General features: G+C 40.6%; 1 protein-coding gene across 5 annotated transcripts in view; it reads left to right on the plus strand.

The window, feature by feature from the left end:
* The window catches only part of NRDE2 (NRDE-2, necessary for RNA interference, domain containing), a 64,648-nt gene that overhangs the window by 14,162 nt on the left and 32,916 nt on the right, over positions 1–17,570 (plus strand). For 4 of the 5 annotated variants that reach the window (XR_005597935.1, XR_005597936.1, XM_039536586.1 and 1 more), the window contains exons 2-6: positions 2,785–2,884; positions 7,432–7,662; positions 9,773–9,922; positions 13,635–14,094; positions 14,378–14,783. Coding sequence is in view for 3 of the 5 variants with exons in the window: in XM_039536586.1 (XP_039392520.1) it covers positions 2,785–2,884; positions 7,432–7,662; positions 9,773–9,922; positions 13,635–14,094; positions 14,378–14,783 (1,347 nt within the window). In the remaining 2 variants the exon portion in view is untranslated. The remainder of the gene's footprint in view (positions 1–2,784; positions 2,885–7,431; positions 7,663–9,772; positions 9,923–13,634; positions 14,095–14,377; positions 14,784–17,570) is intronic. The other variant, XM_039536585.1, reaches the window with a different exon arrangement.

Raw genomic sequence — 17,570 nt, forward strand, 5'->3', positions numbered from 1 at the left:
AATGCTAGCAATACTAGTGCCGAGTTTGTGTACTAGTCACTGATTTGCAGGCAAGTATCTGCTTTTGATATGGCCTGACTGTTGCTCATAGCATAACCTTTGCTGATTTTGGTTCAGGCCTCAGACCTTACACCAGGCCCATGCTTCATGGCTCTCTCTTTCTACTACAAATAACTTAGTATATTCAGGTTCTTATTGATTGTACATTTTTAGTATGTTAGAAAATGGTGAATGATATATTGCTTATGGACTAGATAATTCACTTTTTGCTTATGATTAAGGATAAGGTTGTCACAGAGGTCATGGAAGTCATGGATTCTGTGGCTTTCCAAGACCTTCCGCTCCAGCCTCGGGCAGTGGGGGGACCCGGAGCTCCTCCCACTCCTGCAGTGGGGCTTGGGCTCCCCCCCTTCCTCCCCTGCAGGACTTGGACTTCGGTTGTCCCCAGTCAACCCCTCCCTCCATTATTTTTAGTAAAAGTCACATGGGCTTCTGTGAATTTTTGTTTATTGCCTGCAACTTGTCCGCGACTTTTACTAAAAGTAACCATGACAAAATCTTAATATTACTCATGTTTTGTGTCAAACTGTTAGGATGGTAACTGGAATTTAATTACACACACCCAACAACATATAAAATGAATTATTAAACAAAATATCTTTAAATGTTTTGATAAAAGAAGCTTATGTATCCAAAATGTGTTTAACATTTATAACTAAATGATTTATTAACAGAGGGATTAACTGTAGTCAGTGAATTAGGCTGATTATTTCAGGTCACCATGGGAAATTTTCAAATATGCGTGTGAGAAAGTGACTGGAATTTAAGTTCCTAATCTTGCCTAAGTCTGTTGAAAATGAGACAGTTTACTAAATTACTTAGGCTGACCTGTTGTGCCATATTCATAAAGCTTGATCTCAAAAGTTAGATGTTTTCCTTCTAATTTTTTCTTTATATAGAAAAGTAGCTTTTAACTCAGTTTTTTATTAAAAACTCATGGATTCGGCATATCTATTTTTTTATTAAAATGTTTGAATAGATTATAATAAATTTAGGCTTTAATATATTTTGTAATAAATTCAAATTTCATTTTAAACAGGTTTATCATAAAGAGAATTATTGTTATTCAAATCTAAGAAATCAGATTTTAATTAAAAATCAGATTTTTTTGCTTTTTAAATAGAGTTTTATCCACCTTGAGTCCCACACATTGAGAGCTTCTGAGGAAGTGTGCATGGTAGGCTTGCAGATTCAGGCCAACAAGGAAACCTTCACTTACAATCGAACCTTATTTACTTCTGGCAAGTCTTACTTGAATGAGTGAACCTTGTTCATGTAAGGCCCTAAGATGGACAAGGTACAGGACAACAGTTCAGGGAAGTGAGACAGAAGAGAAAGTTTTGATGTGGAGTTGTAAGGAAGTACTCCTGGAAGAATTGCATTTTGAAGGAGGAGGGAAGGAATCGTAAGGTTCTCTTCCCCCCCACCCCATTATTATCACCACCACCACAAGCATCATGGCAACAGATTTTGTGCCTCCACTAGCTATTTTTCATGATTCTGAAAGGCTGGAATAAATATTTTTTGTATTCTTCCTCATCTTTTTTACTGTTCTGAATGTTTATGAAAATAGGTCTTTGTTTCTGAATAGTTCATTTCCTTCTCTTTATTCTCCGAAAGAAGTCAACATCCACTCTCTTTTACCATTCTGTTGTTGTGGAGATAATTTTGATGGCACAAGTAAAAATTATGGCAATGATTAAGTAGCCTGAACAGGTGAATTTTTAAACACAAAGAGTTGGTATTCATGGAGAGATCTCCAGCAATAAAATGTCTGGGAAGTGAACCAACTTTCATATCCTACCACCATCCAGAAAATGTGACATAAGCAACATTTTGGAGAAGTAATCACTTAAAATTTATATTAGTATATCAGAATTAAATGTGTCTTTGCTTTCATTTGATAAAGGGGTAATGGTACGTTAGTGGTTACAGGAGGGGGAGTCTAGGATTTGGGGTTCTAAATCTGGCTCTGTTATGTGAACTTGTATAAGTAACTTAAACTTGCTGAGTGTCCCTATCTGTAAAATGGGTTTAAAAATACTTTTCACACAGATAGTATTATGAGGCATAATTAGTTAGTATACGTGAAGTGCTTTGATATACTTGAAGGAATTAAATAAATAAATAACACTTTGTATTTGCGTGTAGCACAATCTTATTTTTCAGAATTTTAAAATATAAAATAATTTCTGTATAGGAATGGTGGTTGAGAGTTTTCTATTGATATATTGTCTAGGGAAAGCTCTATCTGAATAATACAGGTATTTATGCATTATAATAAATGTTAACATTGAGAGCAATACATTCCTTTTGAAGTCCTCTGGTATTTTTTAATTTTAGTAACTACATGTCTGTTGTTTGGGGCATTAAAACCCACAGTCACCCTGGTTTTGACATTCCCCATATAGGGAGTTCTAGAGTATGTGAAACTCTTTGCTTTTCAGTTTACACTTTTAAATATTGTTTTGTAGCATTTTACTTAAAATTTAGATTGATGTCATGGGTGTATTCCAGGTCCTAAAAAATGTTTTACAATGTGCTAAAACTCAGTGCTCTGCTAAGTTAAAATTTCATGGATTGCTTTCTACTATCCTTGCCTCTTATAAATGACTTTAGTGATGTTTGCTGTGAATTAGGTTGTCTGCTGACTAGATGAATCTGCAACTTTAAAGAGCACAGCAGGCAAATTTTTGTAGATCTCACATTTTTCTCTACCTGCAGAATTGGACTGGCTTAGCAATCCAAGCTTCTGCACAGAAGATGCACTGAAACTGCACCAGCATGCTGCAGATCTTACTCCTGAGAGATCACAACTTATAAGGTAGCAGGTTCTTTGCAACTTTTTAAATAGCCTTTTTCTAATGTCCTACTTTTCTTTTGTTGTAAGTGTGGCCAAACTCAGGAGCTTACAGTGTAGCTTTTCATTGCATGGTTTACTGTTTATATCACCAACAGAAGTTGTTCCAATGAAAGATATTACCTCACCCACCTTGTCGCTCAGTTCACTGGTTAGAAAGCCAGGATGGTGTCATTTGTAAAACTATGAATAATTATTGCATTTCCTTTCATTTAAAGCGGGGTGGGTAAACTCCGGCCCGTGGGCTGGACCCTCCTGCCCGGCCCCATAGCTCCTGGCCCAGGAGACTCACCCCCAGCCCCTCCCCTGCTGCTCCCTCTGCCCCACAGCCTCAGCGCACTGCGCTAGCGGGGCAATGCTCTGGGCGGCCGGGCAGCACAGCTGCAGAGCCGCAGCCGGAGCCGGTGCTCTGGGCAGCGTGGCTGTAGTGCTGCCAGCCACCGGAGCTCCAGGCAGTGTGGTAAGAGGGCAGGGGAGTTCAGGGTGGTGGTCAGGGGATGGGGGTGTGGCTAGGGATTGGGGCGGTCAGAGGGCGGGGAACAGAGGGGGTTGAATAGGGGCAGGGGTCCCGGAGGGGGTAGTCAGGAAGGAGAGCAGGGGTTGGATGGAGTGGTGGGGTGCAGTCAGGGACAGGGGGTCCGGGAGCGGTCAGGGGACAGGGAACAGGGGGGATTGGATGGCGTAAGAGTCCCAGGGGGGACTGTAGGGGGTGAGAAGCGGGGGGGGGGTCTGATAGGGGTCGGGGGTCGGGCCATGCCTGACTGTTCGGAGAGGCACAGCCTCCCCTAACTGGCCTGCTATTCAGTTTTGGAAACTTGATGTGGCCCTCAGGCCAAAAAGTTTGTCCGCCCCTGATTTAAATTAATGAGAAATTAGCCTTTTAAAATTACTTTTCATTTAGCTTTTTCTCACTGATGCATTCAAATCACTGCTAATTTTGGTGATAGGTGGGAGCTGAGTGATCATGATTAAGGCAATGTTTTAGTCACTGGTGTTTTTAGTAAAAGTCATGGACAGGTCACAGGCAAAATCCACAGCCTGTGACCTGTTCATGACTTGTACTACATACACCTGACTAAATCTTGTGGTGGTGGCCGTGGGTGCGGTGGGTGCTCGGGGTGGTGGCCTGGGGGGCACCGCAGGTGCTGGGGGGTGAAGGTTGGTGGGGCTGGCAGGCTCCCTATCTGGCTCTGCACCTCCCTGGAAGCGGCGACATCCCACTCCCTCAGCTCCTAGGCATAGGCACGGCCAGGCAGCTCTGCACGCTGCCTCTGCCCTGAGCACTGGCTCTGCAGCTCCCATTGGCCACGACTCCCGGCCAGTGGGAGCTGCGGGGGCAGAGTCTGCAGGCAGAGGCTCTGCGCAGAGCCCGGAGGCTGCGCCTCTGCCTAGGAGCCGAGGTATGTCTCTGCTTCCAGGGAGCCTCCCAAGGTAAGCACTGCCCAGAGCCCTCACCCCGTCCTGTGCCTCAACCCCCAGTACCCTCCCACACCCAAACTCTTGCTGCTGCTGTGGGAGGGGTGAATGATGGCCTGAGACTGCCCCAGCAGTGGCCGGGGTGGCTGGCCCAGGGGCTGCCTGAGCTGCTTAGGTGGCCCCCGGGCCAGCCGCCCCGGCCACTGCAGAAGCCACAGAATCGGTGACCTCCATGACAAACTCACAGCCTTAATCATGATTTTTCATTAGCTTTTAAATATTCTAAGTAATCCTTGAAGGAATGCTAAGGCGTAGGTACCATCTTTGCGTGTTCCCCCCCCCCCCTTTCTTTATGAAAACCGGTTCAAATAGTCACTTTCCCTACCACAGTTGAATATAGAAGATTGTCAGTTATAAACTGTGCAGAGATGGGCATTAATGAAATACTGTCCCATGTAAAGTTGTAGAGTTGCAATTCAATCTTATAGATCACTTAAATGGCTGATTAAAGGGCATTTTGATTAAAAAAAATTGATCCAGTTCTATAGAATACAGGGTTGTATTTTAAACTCTTTTCCCAAGAGGGTGCAATACTAGACATATTGATTTAAGTCTTGGGTGCATTCTGTAGTAGTTAATGGAGTGGGTGGGTGAGGTTCTGTGGCTGGCAATGTGCAGGAGGTCAGACTATATGATCATGACGGTCCTTTCTGACCTTAAAGTCTGAGTCAGGTTGAAGCAGGAAAGTTCTGAACTTCAGTGATGTTTAATTTGGGACAAAGTCCTCTGTTTGATGTGTTGGCTGCTCTTTGTACTGACAAAAATGTGTTTGTTACAAAAATCAAAGTTGAATCCATCTCTGTTCACCAACTTATGTTTGACTTGGGTTATCACAATATAACTTCTGCAGCTAAACTTGCCAAAACTTTGTATATTTGTCATTTTTCTTCAAGTCTTTACAGGCTTATAATGTGATAAAGCAAAAGGAATTCTGAAAATTACCTTGCAGATGACATTATGTAAACAGTAAATATTTTAAATAAAAATATAATTTGAATTAAACTATCAAGAGAGAAAATATACAGAGGAATTATTTCATAAATTTGACTACTTAACTTTTGGTACATTTTGAGGGATTTTCCCCAATGATTGGCAGTAGCCCCTTCATGGATTTTTTTAACACCTATTTGTTTTCCCAAAAGGTAGTCTGTAAATAATTTTTAAAAGATTGTGTTTGTGTCTTATTTTTTTTTGGTATCTTTATGAAGAAGGGTGCCAAGGGCTTTTTGTAGATTCCAAGGCCAGAAGGGACCATTATGATGATCTAATTTGATCTCCTATATAAAACAGGCTATAGAACGTCCCAAAAATGATTCCTAGAGCGTATCTTTTAGAAAAACATCCAATCTAGTTTTAAAAATGGTCAGTGATGGAGAATCCATCATGAGACCTTGAACGTAATATCGGCCATATTGGGGCAGACCAAAGGTCTATCTAGCCCAATCCTGTCTTCTGACAGTGGCCAATGCCAGGTGCTTCAGAGGTAATGAACAGAACAGGTAATCATCTATGAATTTATCCGCTGTCAGCCATTCCCAGCTTCTGGTAAACAGAGGCTAGGGACACATTGTTCCTGGTTAGTTACTCTCACCTTATTTCCCATCTGAATTTGTCTAGCTTCAACTTCTAGCCATTGGATCATGTGTTACCTTTCTCTACTGGGTTGAAGAGCCCATTATTAAATATTTGTTCCCCATGTAGATACTTAAAAATTGTAATCGTCACCCCTTAATCTTCTTTTTGTTAGACTCAAAGAGCTGAATCTATATAGTTTATCACTATAAGGCATGTTTTCTAATCCTTTAATTCTTCTCGTGGCTCTTCTCTGAACCCTCTCCAATTTAATTGAATTGTGGGCACAGAACTGGACACAGTATTCTAGCAGTAGTCATACCAATGCCAAATATTGAGGTAAAATAACCTCTCTACTCCTACTCGAGATTCCCCTGCTTATGCATCCTAGGATTGCATTAGCTCTTTTGACCATAGCATCACACTGGAATTTCTTGTTAAGCTGATGATCAGCCACGACCCACAAGTCTTTTTCAGAGTCACTGCTTTCCAGAATAGATTCCCATTCTATAAATATCACCTACATTCTTTGTTTCTAGATGTATACATTTATATTTAGTCATGTTAAAATGAATGCTGTTTGGTTGAGTGCAGTTTACCAAGCTTCTTTTTTTGCCCCTGAAAGAGTGCTTTTTTCTGATGGTTTTTGTTCTTCGAAATATCAAGAATGTCAAGTCTGGTCTCTTTTGCTTTTTACTGAAAGATGTCTTGAAAGTATCAGGTGTTTATTGTCAGCTTGTATCTTAGCTGAGAGGGTACTGATTTCTTAACAAAGACATCCCTTCTTCCAGCTGTTCATGAAGTAGTGAAATTAACAGTGAGCATCCTCTCAATTGCTTTCTTCATCCTCTTAATTGCTCAGCTTTCAGTTGCTTGTACTGTAAAATTTTACTAATTTTCTAGTGAGCATAGATTCTTCCAAGATCAGCAAGAAATATATTTCTAATCTAAAAAGTATATATAATATATATTACAGCACATCTTTCAGGTATTTCTTATGCATGAATAAAAAGCAAAAAAGAGCACTAGTCATCCCCCCCCCTTGAAGGCCTCTCCAATCATTTTAACTTGATCTAACGTGAAAGTGGCCTTGCAAAATTGTCTTGAAAATTTATCAGCCCAGGTACAAAAGCAACTCATTCGCTTTTACTCTGGGGGTGATAATAGAAAGGACTACTGATATTTATTCACTTATCAAAGTGTACTTACCATGGGCATGTGCAACTTTGTAAGATCTGTCTCAAGTAGTAATTTCCAAAAAAATTTCAGTAATTTTAAAGGTAAAGGTGGTGGCTGTTGCGCATATTTCTTCCACTTTTGTGGCAACCGTTGATGCAGTTCACTGTCTGAGAGCTATCCTTCCCTATAATATGGAGAATGAGGAAAACTCTGGTATGAACTTTCTCACTGGTGAGATTTCTTTAAAATTGTTCTAACTATGTAAGGAATGATTTGTTTCTTAGCAGGAGTCCTTCAAGATCAGAACTCTCAGGAGGAAGTAATACCAATGAAGATCTAAAAAAATCAACTAAGAAAAGGAAAGAGAAAAAGAAAAAGCATCACCACCACAAGAAAAGAAAAAAGAAAACTAGAGAGGAATCAAGTAACAGCGAGCCAGACTCAGACAGTGAGTGTCTGAAGGATAAACCTAGAGGAAGTGACACAAACCATGAAAGAGAAGCAGCAACATTGAAGTATGTGCATTTTACTAATATGCTTGGATATAAATGTAATCCTATTCTAATATGTGTTGCTTGAACTGGTTAGATGAGAGTACTCTCACCAGTGGGTCAGTTCTAACGCTTATTCTCTTAAGTTTAAACTTCCATTGTAACTATCTTAGAACAGCACAAGAAACACTCAAACATTTTTTTTTTATCCATTGTTGCATCTGAAAATTTATGATGAGGAATATTTTATGAAGTATTTTTCTCCAGAGCTGAACAGAATAGAGCAATGAAAATGTGGTGCTTTTTTAATCTTAATGCTCCCTGTGAATTATTGTAAATCTTTGTTTCATTATATTAATCCTTGAGTAACCTATTGTGCTTTGAGAGGAATTGTATTAAACGATGTTCTTAGATACTGCAGAAAATTGAAGTTGTTGAATAATGAAGCAAAAATTTGTTTTTCCTAAGGGGACGTGTTTCATTATACTATGCATTCATAATTTCCCCTCTCTGCAATGGGCATTCATTATAAGATGTATATTGAGGTTTGTATTAATTTAGTATTTTTAGTTTCATTTCTGGCCTTTAGCCATTCATTAGTATGCAGTATGCGTCATACACTTTATTTTTTGTATATGTGAATCAAGATTTGAATGAGTGATGTTCTATTATATCAGTGGTTCTCAATCAGGGGTACACATACTCCTGGGGGTATGCAGAGGTCTTCCAGGGAGTACATCAATTCATCTGGATGTTTGCCTAGTTTTACAACAGGCTGCATAAAAAGCATTAGCGAAGTCTGTACAAACTAAAATTTCATACAGACAATGGTTTGTTTATACTGCTCTGTATATTATACACTAAAATGTAAATATTATTTATATTCCAATTGATTTATTTAGAATTGTAGGTAAAAATTAGAAAATAAGAACTTTTTCAGTAATAGTGTGCTGTGACACTTTTGTATTTTATGTCTAATTTTGTAAGCAAGTAGTTTTTAAATGAGGTGAACCTTGGGGTATGCAAGAGAAATCAGACTCCTGAAAGGGGTACAGTAGTCTGGAAAGGTTGAGAGCCACTGTATTATATCACCTGTTGGCTTGCTGCTGCTTTCAGAGACACTAAAATAACCAGTAACTAGTCTGTATGTGGCAAGAAATATGTTTTAAAGTGACCAGTATGATGATTTGAATAGGAAAAAGAGCGTGCATGGATGCATTGGGTGCCCAGGCTCAAAAAGTGGACCTTCCGTTTTGCACTGACCACTCTCATTGGTCTTTGATCACTTAAATGTAATTCAGGTGCCCAAACAAAAGGATTGATATTCTTGTACTGTACCTGTATTGTGCATATTGGTTGTTTGTATATTTTTTTTCTGAGAAAACTTAAAACACTCTTTAAATATAAAGTCTGTGTTAAATTTTATGTTTAAAACTCTCACTGATGTTAAAATGGGACCTATGCACAGAATTATTCCTGTTCGCATTTCCATCTGAAACATAAACAGTGAAACCATCTTGAGTGCCTTGTCATAGGTGAATGTTGAAAACCTTTTCAGGATGCTGAAGCTCCTTTTTTTGTAATACAAATGTGAAATCAGAATTCACCTTATCTTGCAGTTCTTAGAGAGGTAACTTAGCTGCATCTTTTAAAAAAAAATCACTTATGTAACTAATTCATAAAACCTTTACATTTTACTGAATTGCATTGGTATTGTTACAGAAAATCAGCACAATATACTAACAGATTGTCCCCTTTTTGATTTACTTTTTCTTATAGAGAAAGTTACAGTTAATAGCAATATTTTTTCTTGCAGGCTTTAGACTTAGTAAGAAACCCATTTATTATATCCTGTTAAGCACTTTCCATGCTCTTGGAAGTCCATTTGGGAAATGCAGTGAATGATTTTCTTTTGAAAGTTCACTATATTGGTGGCTCCAGTGGTAAATTTCCACTTCTGTTTTCCCATCTCTTTCACCAGTGTGTGACTTATTTGTTAAATGGTACATGTATCATGGCCTTTTGAATGTGTACAATTTATTATGGGATCTAGAAATGTTACATTTCCTGGTTTTGTAAATGCTTAATGTTTAACTCAGATGTTCAGAAAATGCTTCTTCCTCCCCTTCTTCAGTCTAGAAGACATAACTTCAAATGGCGTCACCAGTCGCTTTGTTTGGCTTGAGGATATTCAGGCTTTGACAGCAGAGACCTTCAGGACAGACAAGAATCCAGACCCTGCAAACTGGGAATACAAGTCACTGTATCGAGGGAACATAGCAAGGTACAATGGGCTGTTTTGCTTTGATCTTAAAATGTCTCAAGACATATTAGTGGTGAGATTATATTAAAAGTTTGACACTAAAAATATATATATTTATAAAATGTAAAACCATGCTCAGTAATGTCCCTAGCCTCTGTTTGCCAGAAGCTGGGAATGGGCGATGGGATGGATCATTTGATGATTACCTGTTCTGTTCATTCCCTCTGAAGCACCTGGCATTGGCCACTATCAGAAGACTCAGTATGGCCGTTCTTATGACCTGCGAGAGCCACGGTTGATGTATGTGAAGCTGTGGTTGTCTTTACTGTCCCCTTGTCTGGACTGGTAGGGGTAGGGATGTGGCCCCTGATGCCACGTGGAATGCTGGGGGCAGGAGATGTGTAGAGGCACTATGCTGCAGTACTCCATGGACTGCAAAGGGAGGCGAGTCTGTGATTGTTGAACCTGTAGGTCCACAAGAATCTGCAGCATCTATGTTTGCTTTTGGAGAAGCCCCATTATGTCCTGGTGCATCTCCTTCTTTTTCTGATCCGTTCTTTCCATCTCCACACAGTCTGTGATATTCATCCTCCAGGCCATCTGTTCACAGACTGATGCAGCACTGGCTTGCAGGATCTCACAGGACATGTCCATCCTAAATCATCTTTTTTTCTCCTCTTTATCTGGCTCAGGTGTTCTGTATGTGTGGATGGGGAAACTCCTCAAAGCTGGTACAGCACAGCTACAGATAAAATACAGAGGTGCCATAGTCAGTATAATCAAATGGAAATCAGAAGTTAAGACTCAGAATTCCCTTGCCTTGCTCCCCTAAAGTTTTAAACAAGACTTGCGTATTGACACTTCTGCTTTGCAGTGATTGTGCAGAGTGCCACTCACAGCATCAACCATGGTGAGTATGGCTTGCTGTGGTGAGGGAAATGAGGAGGGAATTGCTTGATTGCATGAAACTCTATGGGAGTACAGGGCAATGGCATTGAATACTGGCACCATTTTCCACAGGCAGTGGTGATTTTAGCTGGTATCTCACTCCTGAAGGTAAAGGCACAGAGAATATAGCTGTGCTGGTGTCCCAGAGCTGTTCAGGCTCGTATGCTGTTAGCCTGTTTACTGCAATGGTGCCTGCTAAAGTTATCGCTGACTGGCATGGGAAAGTGTCCTACTTGGAGGAAGAAATAAGGCTGCCATCCCTAGAAATCTTCAGGAGAGGATTGCAGTGTACCTCCATGAAAATTTCATTGAGATTACTCAGGAGGATTCAAGGGACATCCCTGTGTATATAAACAAACTGCTCTGCATGGCCCCCTGCCTAACTCTAGAGGGAGAATGAAAAGCTGGTAACATTTCTACCTTTGTTGTACCTCTTCTGGTGCAAGAAAATTAATGAAAAGTCAGTAGCTGTGTCCTGAGAAGTTGGGGGCGCTTTACTGTACTGACAAATTTACACAGTTACCCAAGGTTCCTTCCCCTGCATCAGGCTTGCCCATGCTTGACCGCAGGGACTGACTGTACTGTGGTGGAGTCTCAAACAGGTCCTGGTTCACAGCATAGCAGCCTCCCTCCCACCTGCACTCATATTCCCAATTCTCTTCTTCTTTCTCCCTCACCTTCTTGTGCTCTGTGTTCACAGCAGGGGCCTGTGACTCAGCCTGCTTGGGGGTATCCATGTGTGGAGGAGGTGGTGGGGTCTCTGCCAAGTATGGCATGCAGCTCTTTGTAAAAGTAGCAGGTCTGTGACTTGGCACAGGATTGATTGTTGGCCTCCCTGGCCTTCTGAAATGCCTGCCACAGTTCCTTCGCTTTCACATGGCACTGCTGCTGATCCCTATCACACCCCTTCTTCTATGAGCAGATTGCACGGGGGATGCAGATGTCCACGTTTCTATGGCTGGTCTGTAGCTGTGTGTGCATAGCCTCTTCTCCACACAGGCCCAGGAGATCCATTATCTCCTGTTTACTCCTGGCCAGAGCTCATCTGGAGCATATAGCTGGCATGGTCAGCTGGGCAGTTGTGCACAACAGTGGTGAGCTGCTTAGAGGTGTGCTCACCAAAATGCACAATCAGGAAAAGGCATTTCAGAAATTCACAAGGTTTTAAATGGAGGTATGTGACATTAACCAGGGTACAAGCTGGACTGATGAACAGCTGCATCCTTTGAATTCTCCAGTCTGGGGTGCCTTTTACACTGCTTCGCTATGAGAGCTACCACTCCGAGTCTGCTCATAGCCTCCAGCATGTAATTTACTCCCAGTTATACAATATGAATGCTATAGCCAGCCACTCTTGAATTACACTGCAGAGCAACACCAGCAAATTCCCTTTCTCCCAGAAATGTACATCTTGTACTGCCCAGCTCTCTCCTGCACAATACAAGCTCATATAAAGTACGTCATTTTATTAATAGAAAATGATATGCACAAATCCTGTTATCTCAAATGGAGTTTCCCAGACACTTCAGTCCAAACACATTGATTTAGGTAAAACAGGCTTGTTAACTACAGAAAGCTAGATTTGAAGTGACTACAAGTAATGCATAAAAGTCAGAATTGGTTACAAGAAAATAAAAGTAAAACTCAACTAAAGCCTAACTTAACAAGCTAAGTGAATTCAAAGCAAAGGTCTCTCACCACAGTCTTAGTGTCTGAAACTCTTTCAGTCAGGATCTCTCCCCCAGTCCAGTGCTGCTTCCTTTGTTCTTCAGGTGTTCTCAGTGCTGTGAGTAGAGATGAAGGGGGAGAGAACTTGTGACTTCTCTTCTCTTTTCTTATAGTTCCTTCTCCTCTTTGTGAGTCATCTCCAGCTAAGGTTTACGAGACAAAGTATGAAAGTCACAGAAAGTGTGTGGGGAAACTGAGGTACAGAAAAGGTCACAGCAAATCAGTGGCAGAGTCAGAAATAAAACTCAATGCCTGACTCCTAGTCCAATGTACGACACCGTAGAAACATTCTTTCTTTCATGTTGTTGTTATAAATCTAACGCTGGTACTTTGTATGCTGAGCTAGAGCAATATGTATATAATTTGTTACACAATTCTGCTGCCAAAAATATTTAAAGCTCAGCACATTTGTATACCCTTTCCTTGCACGTATTTTGTATATTTTGTAGTAAATTTCTGTACGTATTTGTCATGTTTTCGTGTAGCTCTGATTCCTGTGGTCTTGTCCATGTAGATTTGGTCTATTCCTTTTTGTGAAATTGTTAATGAATAATACAAAAAGGAACAGAGACTGAGAGATACAGAAAACTAGCACAGGACTAGGCTACTTATACTCTGTTTTTCCTATATAAAAATAATCCAATTTACATAGCAAATATGGAGTCTTAAATATGTAGCAATATCTTGATTGGATGGCCCCCAGTTTGTCCACATGAGAAGAGTGGTTCATGCTACTAGAAGGAAGAGAAAAGGTGATCTTTCATGGAGTACTACAGATCTTGCTTAGAAAGGATTAATTAAGTGGCAGTTTAATGCTTGCTTCAGTTCTAACGCATATAGTAGAAGTTCTGATGGGAAAGAAAAGTTGAACTGGAATAAGAGGGAAAAAAATAAGCACTTTGTACCTTTTTAAAGCTCTGTACAAATATCTAATTCAATTAGGAAATACTGAAAAGCGAACGTCTGTCTTATAAAAGATAAAAAATACATATTTGACTAATTTATATTTTAATGGTCGCATTTTTAAAAAATGCATTGTTGTATTTTTTTCTTTAAGATACAAGCGGAAAGGTGACTCATGCCTTGGTATTGACCTAAAGAAACAATGTATAACTTGGGAAAGTTCCATGGTAGAAAAGAAACAGTCCCACAAGCGACCTGAACGCTACTTCATGAAGAATAGTGTGCGGTTATTGAGCACAGATGGAATTCCAGTTTACAGTAAAAGCCAAACTTCTTCATCTGGTCCAAGCACTTTTATACCGGTTTCACAACTGGACAGTGATGCTCCTCCTACAACAACCTGTGTGAATCCTCTTGGGATTTATGATCCATTGACCACACTCTGGTTGCAAGGAAAAGGTCCCCCAGAGCATGAGACTTTAAAGCAGCAGGCATCCCAAGAGACCAGTGAGAATGTTAACTCTATTCTAAAGGCAAAAGTGGAAGAATATAATAGGATGGTCAGAGAAAATCCAAGAGATGTTCACACTTGGCTGGAATTTGTTTCTTTTCAGGTACACATTCTTGTACTTCTCGTTGCAGTAATTTGTGATATATTTATTTTGTTTGTATCTGAGTAATTTTCTGCTTTAACATCTTGTTTCTGAGTTAAATTATATGTGTGTTTATGCTATTATACATGAAATTTTTTGTGATTTATGTTTAAAAAAAAAAAACTTGCACTAATAGAGATGCAGTCATTCATTGTCACTTATGTCAACCTTCTCCTTAGTGCTTCTACAAAGCCTGAGAACCTTCTGTATTTATAACTTTGTGTTGATTTCCTTTTCTTTTAAGGATGAAATAATGAGAGGACCCAGCCCTTACGCCATCAAAGAGGGAGAGCAGGAAATAAGGAGAAAATCATTCAAGCTAATCCTAGAAAAGAAACTGGCCATTTTAGAGAGAGCTATTGAAAGCAATCCAAATGATGTTGATCTGAAACTCGCCAAGCTGAAGCTTTGTACAGAATTCTGGGAACCATCAAGTTTGATCAAAGAATGGCAGAAACTGGTTTTTTTGCATCCCAATAATCCAGTCCTGTGGCAGAAATATCTCTTATTTTGTCAAAGTCAGTTCAGCACCTTTTCCGTTTCAAAAGTCCATAGTTTATATGGAAAATGTTTGAGCACTTTGGCAGCTGTACAGGATGGCAGCATGGTATCACATCCTGTACTGCCTGGCACAGAAGAAGCTATGTTAGGTAAGAAGATTATCTTTTTATATCTCATTTTATGGCCATTAAGATTTTCATACAGGCTGAATATATTTTAGGAAGAGATTCTCCTCTGTATTATGCTAATTTTTTGCTTTGCAAAGAGCCTGCTGAAAATGTCTGGCATCTTGCCTCTTTAGGTGATAGTAAAAGTAAATGTTCAAGCCCAATATGGATACAACAGATGCTTCCCTTCCCCAAAAGAGCTTGTGATATCACATCCAGTAATGTTCTGTGAAGAGTTTAAAGTACAAATTTCAAGGGAAGGGATTTGTAGTCAACATTGAATAGGTGTGGTGTTTACCTTCACAAAATAAATTCCTTTGGTTTGCGCAGCAAATAGCAGTTATATATACAGATGAAACATCTGAGTACTCTTAATTAGGTCTGTCAATCACAGTTTACTGACGCGATTGACTCAAAAATTAAGCGCGATTAAAAAAAATTAATCGCGAGTAATCACACTGTTAAACAATAGAATAGCAATTTAAATTTAATATTTTTGGATGTTTTTCTACATTTTCCAATATATCAATTTCAGTTACATCACAGAATACAAAGTGTACAGTGCTCACTTTATATTTTTATTACAAATATTTGCACTGTAAAAATGATTAAAGAAATTGTATTTTTTCAATTCACCTCATACAAGTACTGTTGTGCAATCTCCATCATGAAAGTGTAACTTACAAATGTAGATTTTTGTTGTTGTTACATAACTGCACTCAAAAACAAAACAATGCAAAACTTTAGAGCCTACACATCCACTCTGTGCTGCTACTTGTTCAGACAATCGCTAAGAGAAACAAGTTTGTTTACATTTACGGGAGGTAGCTTCTTGTTTACAGTGTCACCTAAAAGTGAGAACGGGCATTCACATGACACTGTTATAGCTGGCGTCACAAGTTATTTACGTGCCAGATGTGCTAAAGATTCATATGCCTCTTCATGCTTTGGCCATCATTCCAGAGGACATGCTTCCATGCTGATGACGCTTGTTTAAAAAAAAAAAAGCGTTAATTAAATTTGTGACTGAATCCTTGGGAGAGTATTGTTTGTCTCCTGCTCTGTTTTACCCTCCTTCTGCCATATATTTCATATTCTAGCAGTCTTGGATGATGACCCAGCACATGTTGTTTGTTTTAAGAACACTTGCACTGCAAATTTGACAATATGCAAAGAAGATACCAGTCTGAAATTTCTAAAGATAGCTACAGCACTTGACCCAAGATTTAAGAATCTGAAGTGCTTTCCAAAATCGGAGAGGGATGAGGTGTGGAGCATGCTTTCAGAAGTCTCAAAAGAGCAGCACTCCGATGCGGAAACTACAGAACCCTAACCACTAAAAAAGAAAATCAGCTGTTTGCAGGTGACATTTGATTTAGATTATGAAAATGAACATGTGTCGGGTCTGCACTGCTTTGGATCATTATTGAGCAGAACCCATCATCAGCATGGATGCATGTCCTCTGGAATGGTGGTTGAAGCATCAAAGATCATAATCTTTAGTGCATCTTGCATGTAAATATCTTGTAGCGCCTGTTCGCACTTTCAGGTGACATTGTAAACAAGAAGCAGGCAGCATTATCTTCTGCAAATGTAAACAAACCTGTTTCTCTGAGTGATTGGCTGAATAAGAAGTAGGGCTGATTGGACTTGTAGGCTCTAAAGTTTGACATTGTAGACAATGTAGATAACACCCCAAAATATTTAAATAAATAGTATTCTTCGAGTGATTGTTCATGTCCATTACACATTAGGTGTGTGTGTGCCAAGTGCACAGATGTTGGAAACTTTTTCCCTTAGCGGCTCCAGTCGGGCCGGCAGGGGAGCCCCCGCCAGAGCGGCGCCTCATGCTGGTGCATATATACCCCTGTCGACCCAACCCTCCCTCAGTTCCTTCTTACCGTCCCTGGCAGCATTGGAACAGCTCTTCATCTCTCGCCTGAGTGTCCCTTAGCATTGTTATCAGCGTTTAGCAGTTATCAGTAGTTAATAGTTAGCAGTAGTTAGCACTTCTCAATAGTGATAGTTAAGCTTCCTTTGTTCTAGGTGTTTGGAAGTTCTTCTAACACCAGCCCTGGGCTGTGGGGTATGCCGCAGGCCCAGGGCTTTAAGGTTTGTGCCACGTGCCGCAAGCCTATGCTTATTAGTGATCCCCACGACTCGTGTCTCCGTTGCCTGGGGGAATCACATCAGACGGAGCGCTGCAAGATCTGTAAGGCCTTTAAGCCAAGGACTAAGAAAAGTGAGACTAAGAAAAGAAAGAGACTTTCGTCTCAAGCAGCTGCTCATGAAGGCCGTGCTGCAGTCTTTGGCTTTGGACCATCCAACCTCAGCACCAGATTCCTTGGTTCGGAGTGCCCCTGCGTCAGTTTGTGATCTGGCACCAGTGGGGCACTGCAAGCATACCACACCGAGGCAACAAGACAGGCCTCGCCGGCCCGGTCGAAGGGCCAGCCTAAGACCCGAGGGTGCTCCCAGCATAAGACGGCGGCACCGCCAAGGGAACCGAGCATGCAAAAGGGCATTGCTACCCCAGGGCATGTCCTGGCACCGGTGGCTCAAGCGTCTAAGAGCCCGTTGAGCCCTGGGCTAAGCGCCTCGAGTGCGGAGGAAGGGCTGGAGGAGCTCATAGAACAGCCCTCCACACCAGACACCTTTCAGGCGGCAAAGGATCTCATCAAATTATCTGCAACAAGCCCCCTCGCTGCCAAGGAGAAGCCTCCGGCACCGTCACTAAGACTGCCATCTAGAGGCAAACCGGCAATGGTG

Source organism: Mauremys reevesii, linkage group 4 (genome assembly GCF_016161935.1).
Source record: "Mauremys reevesii isolate NIE-2019 linkage group 4, ASM1616193v1, whole genome shotgun sequence".
Lineage (NCBI taxonomy): Eukaryota > Metazoa > Chordata > Testudines > Geoemydidae > Mauremys > Mauremys reevesii.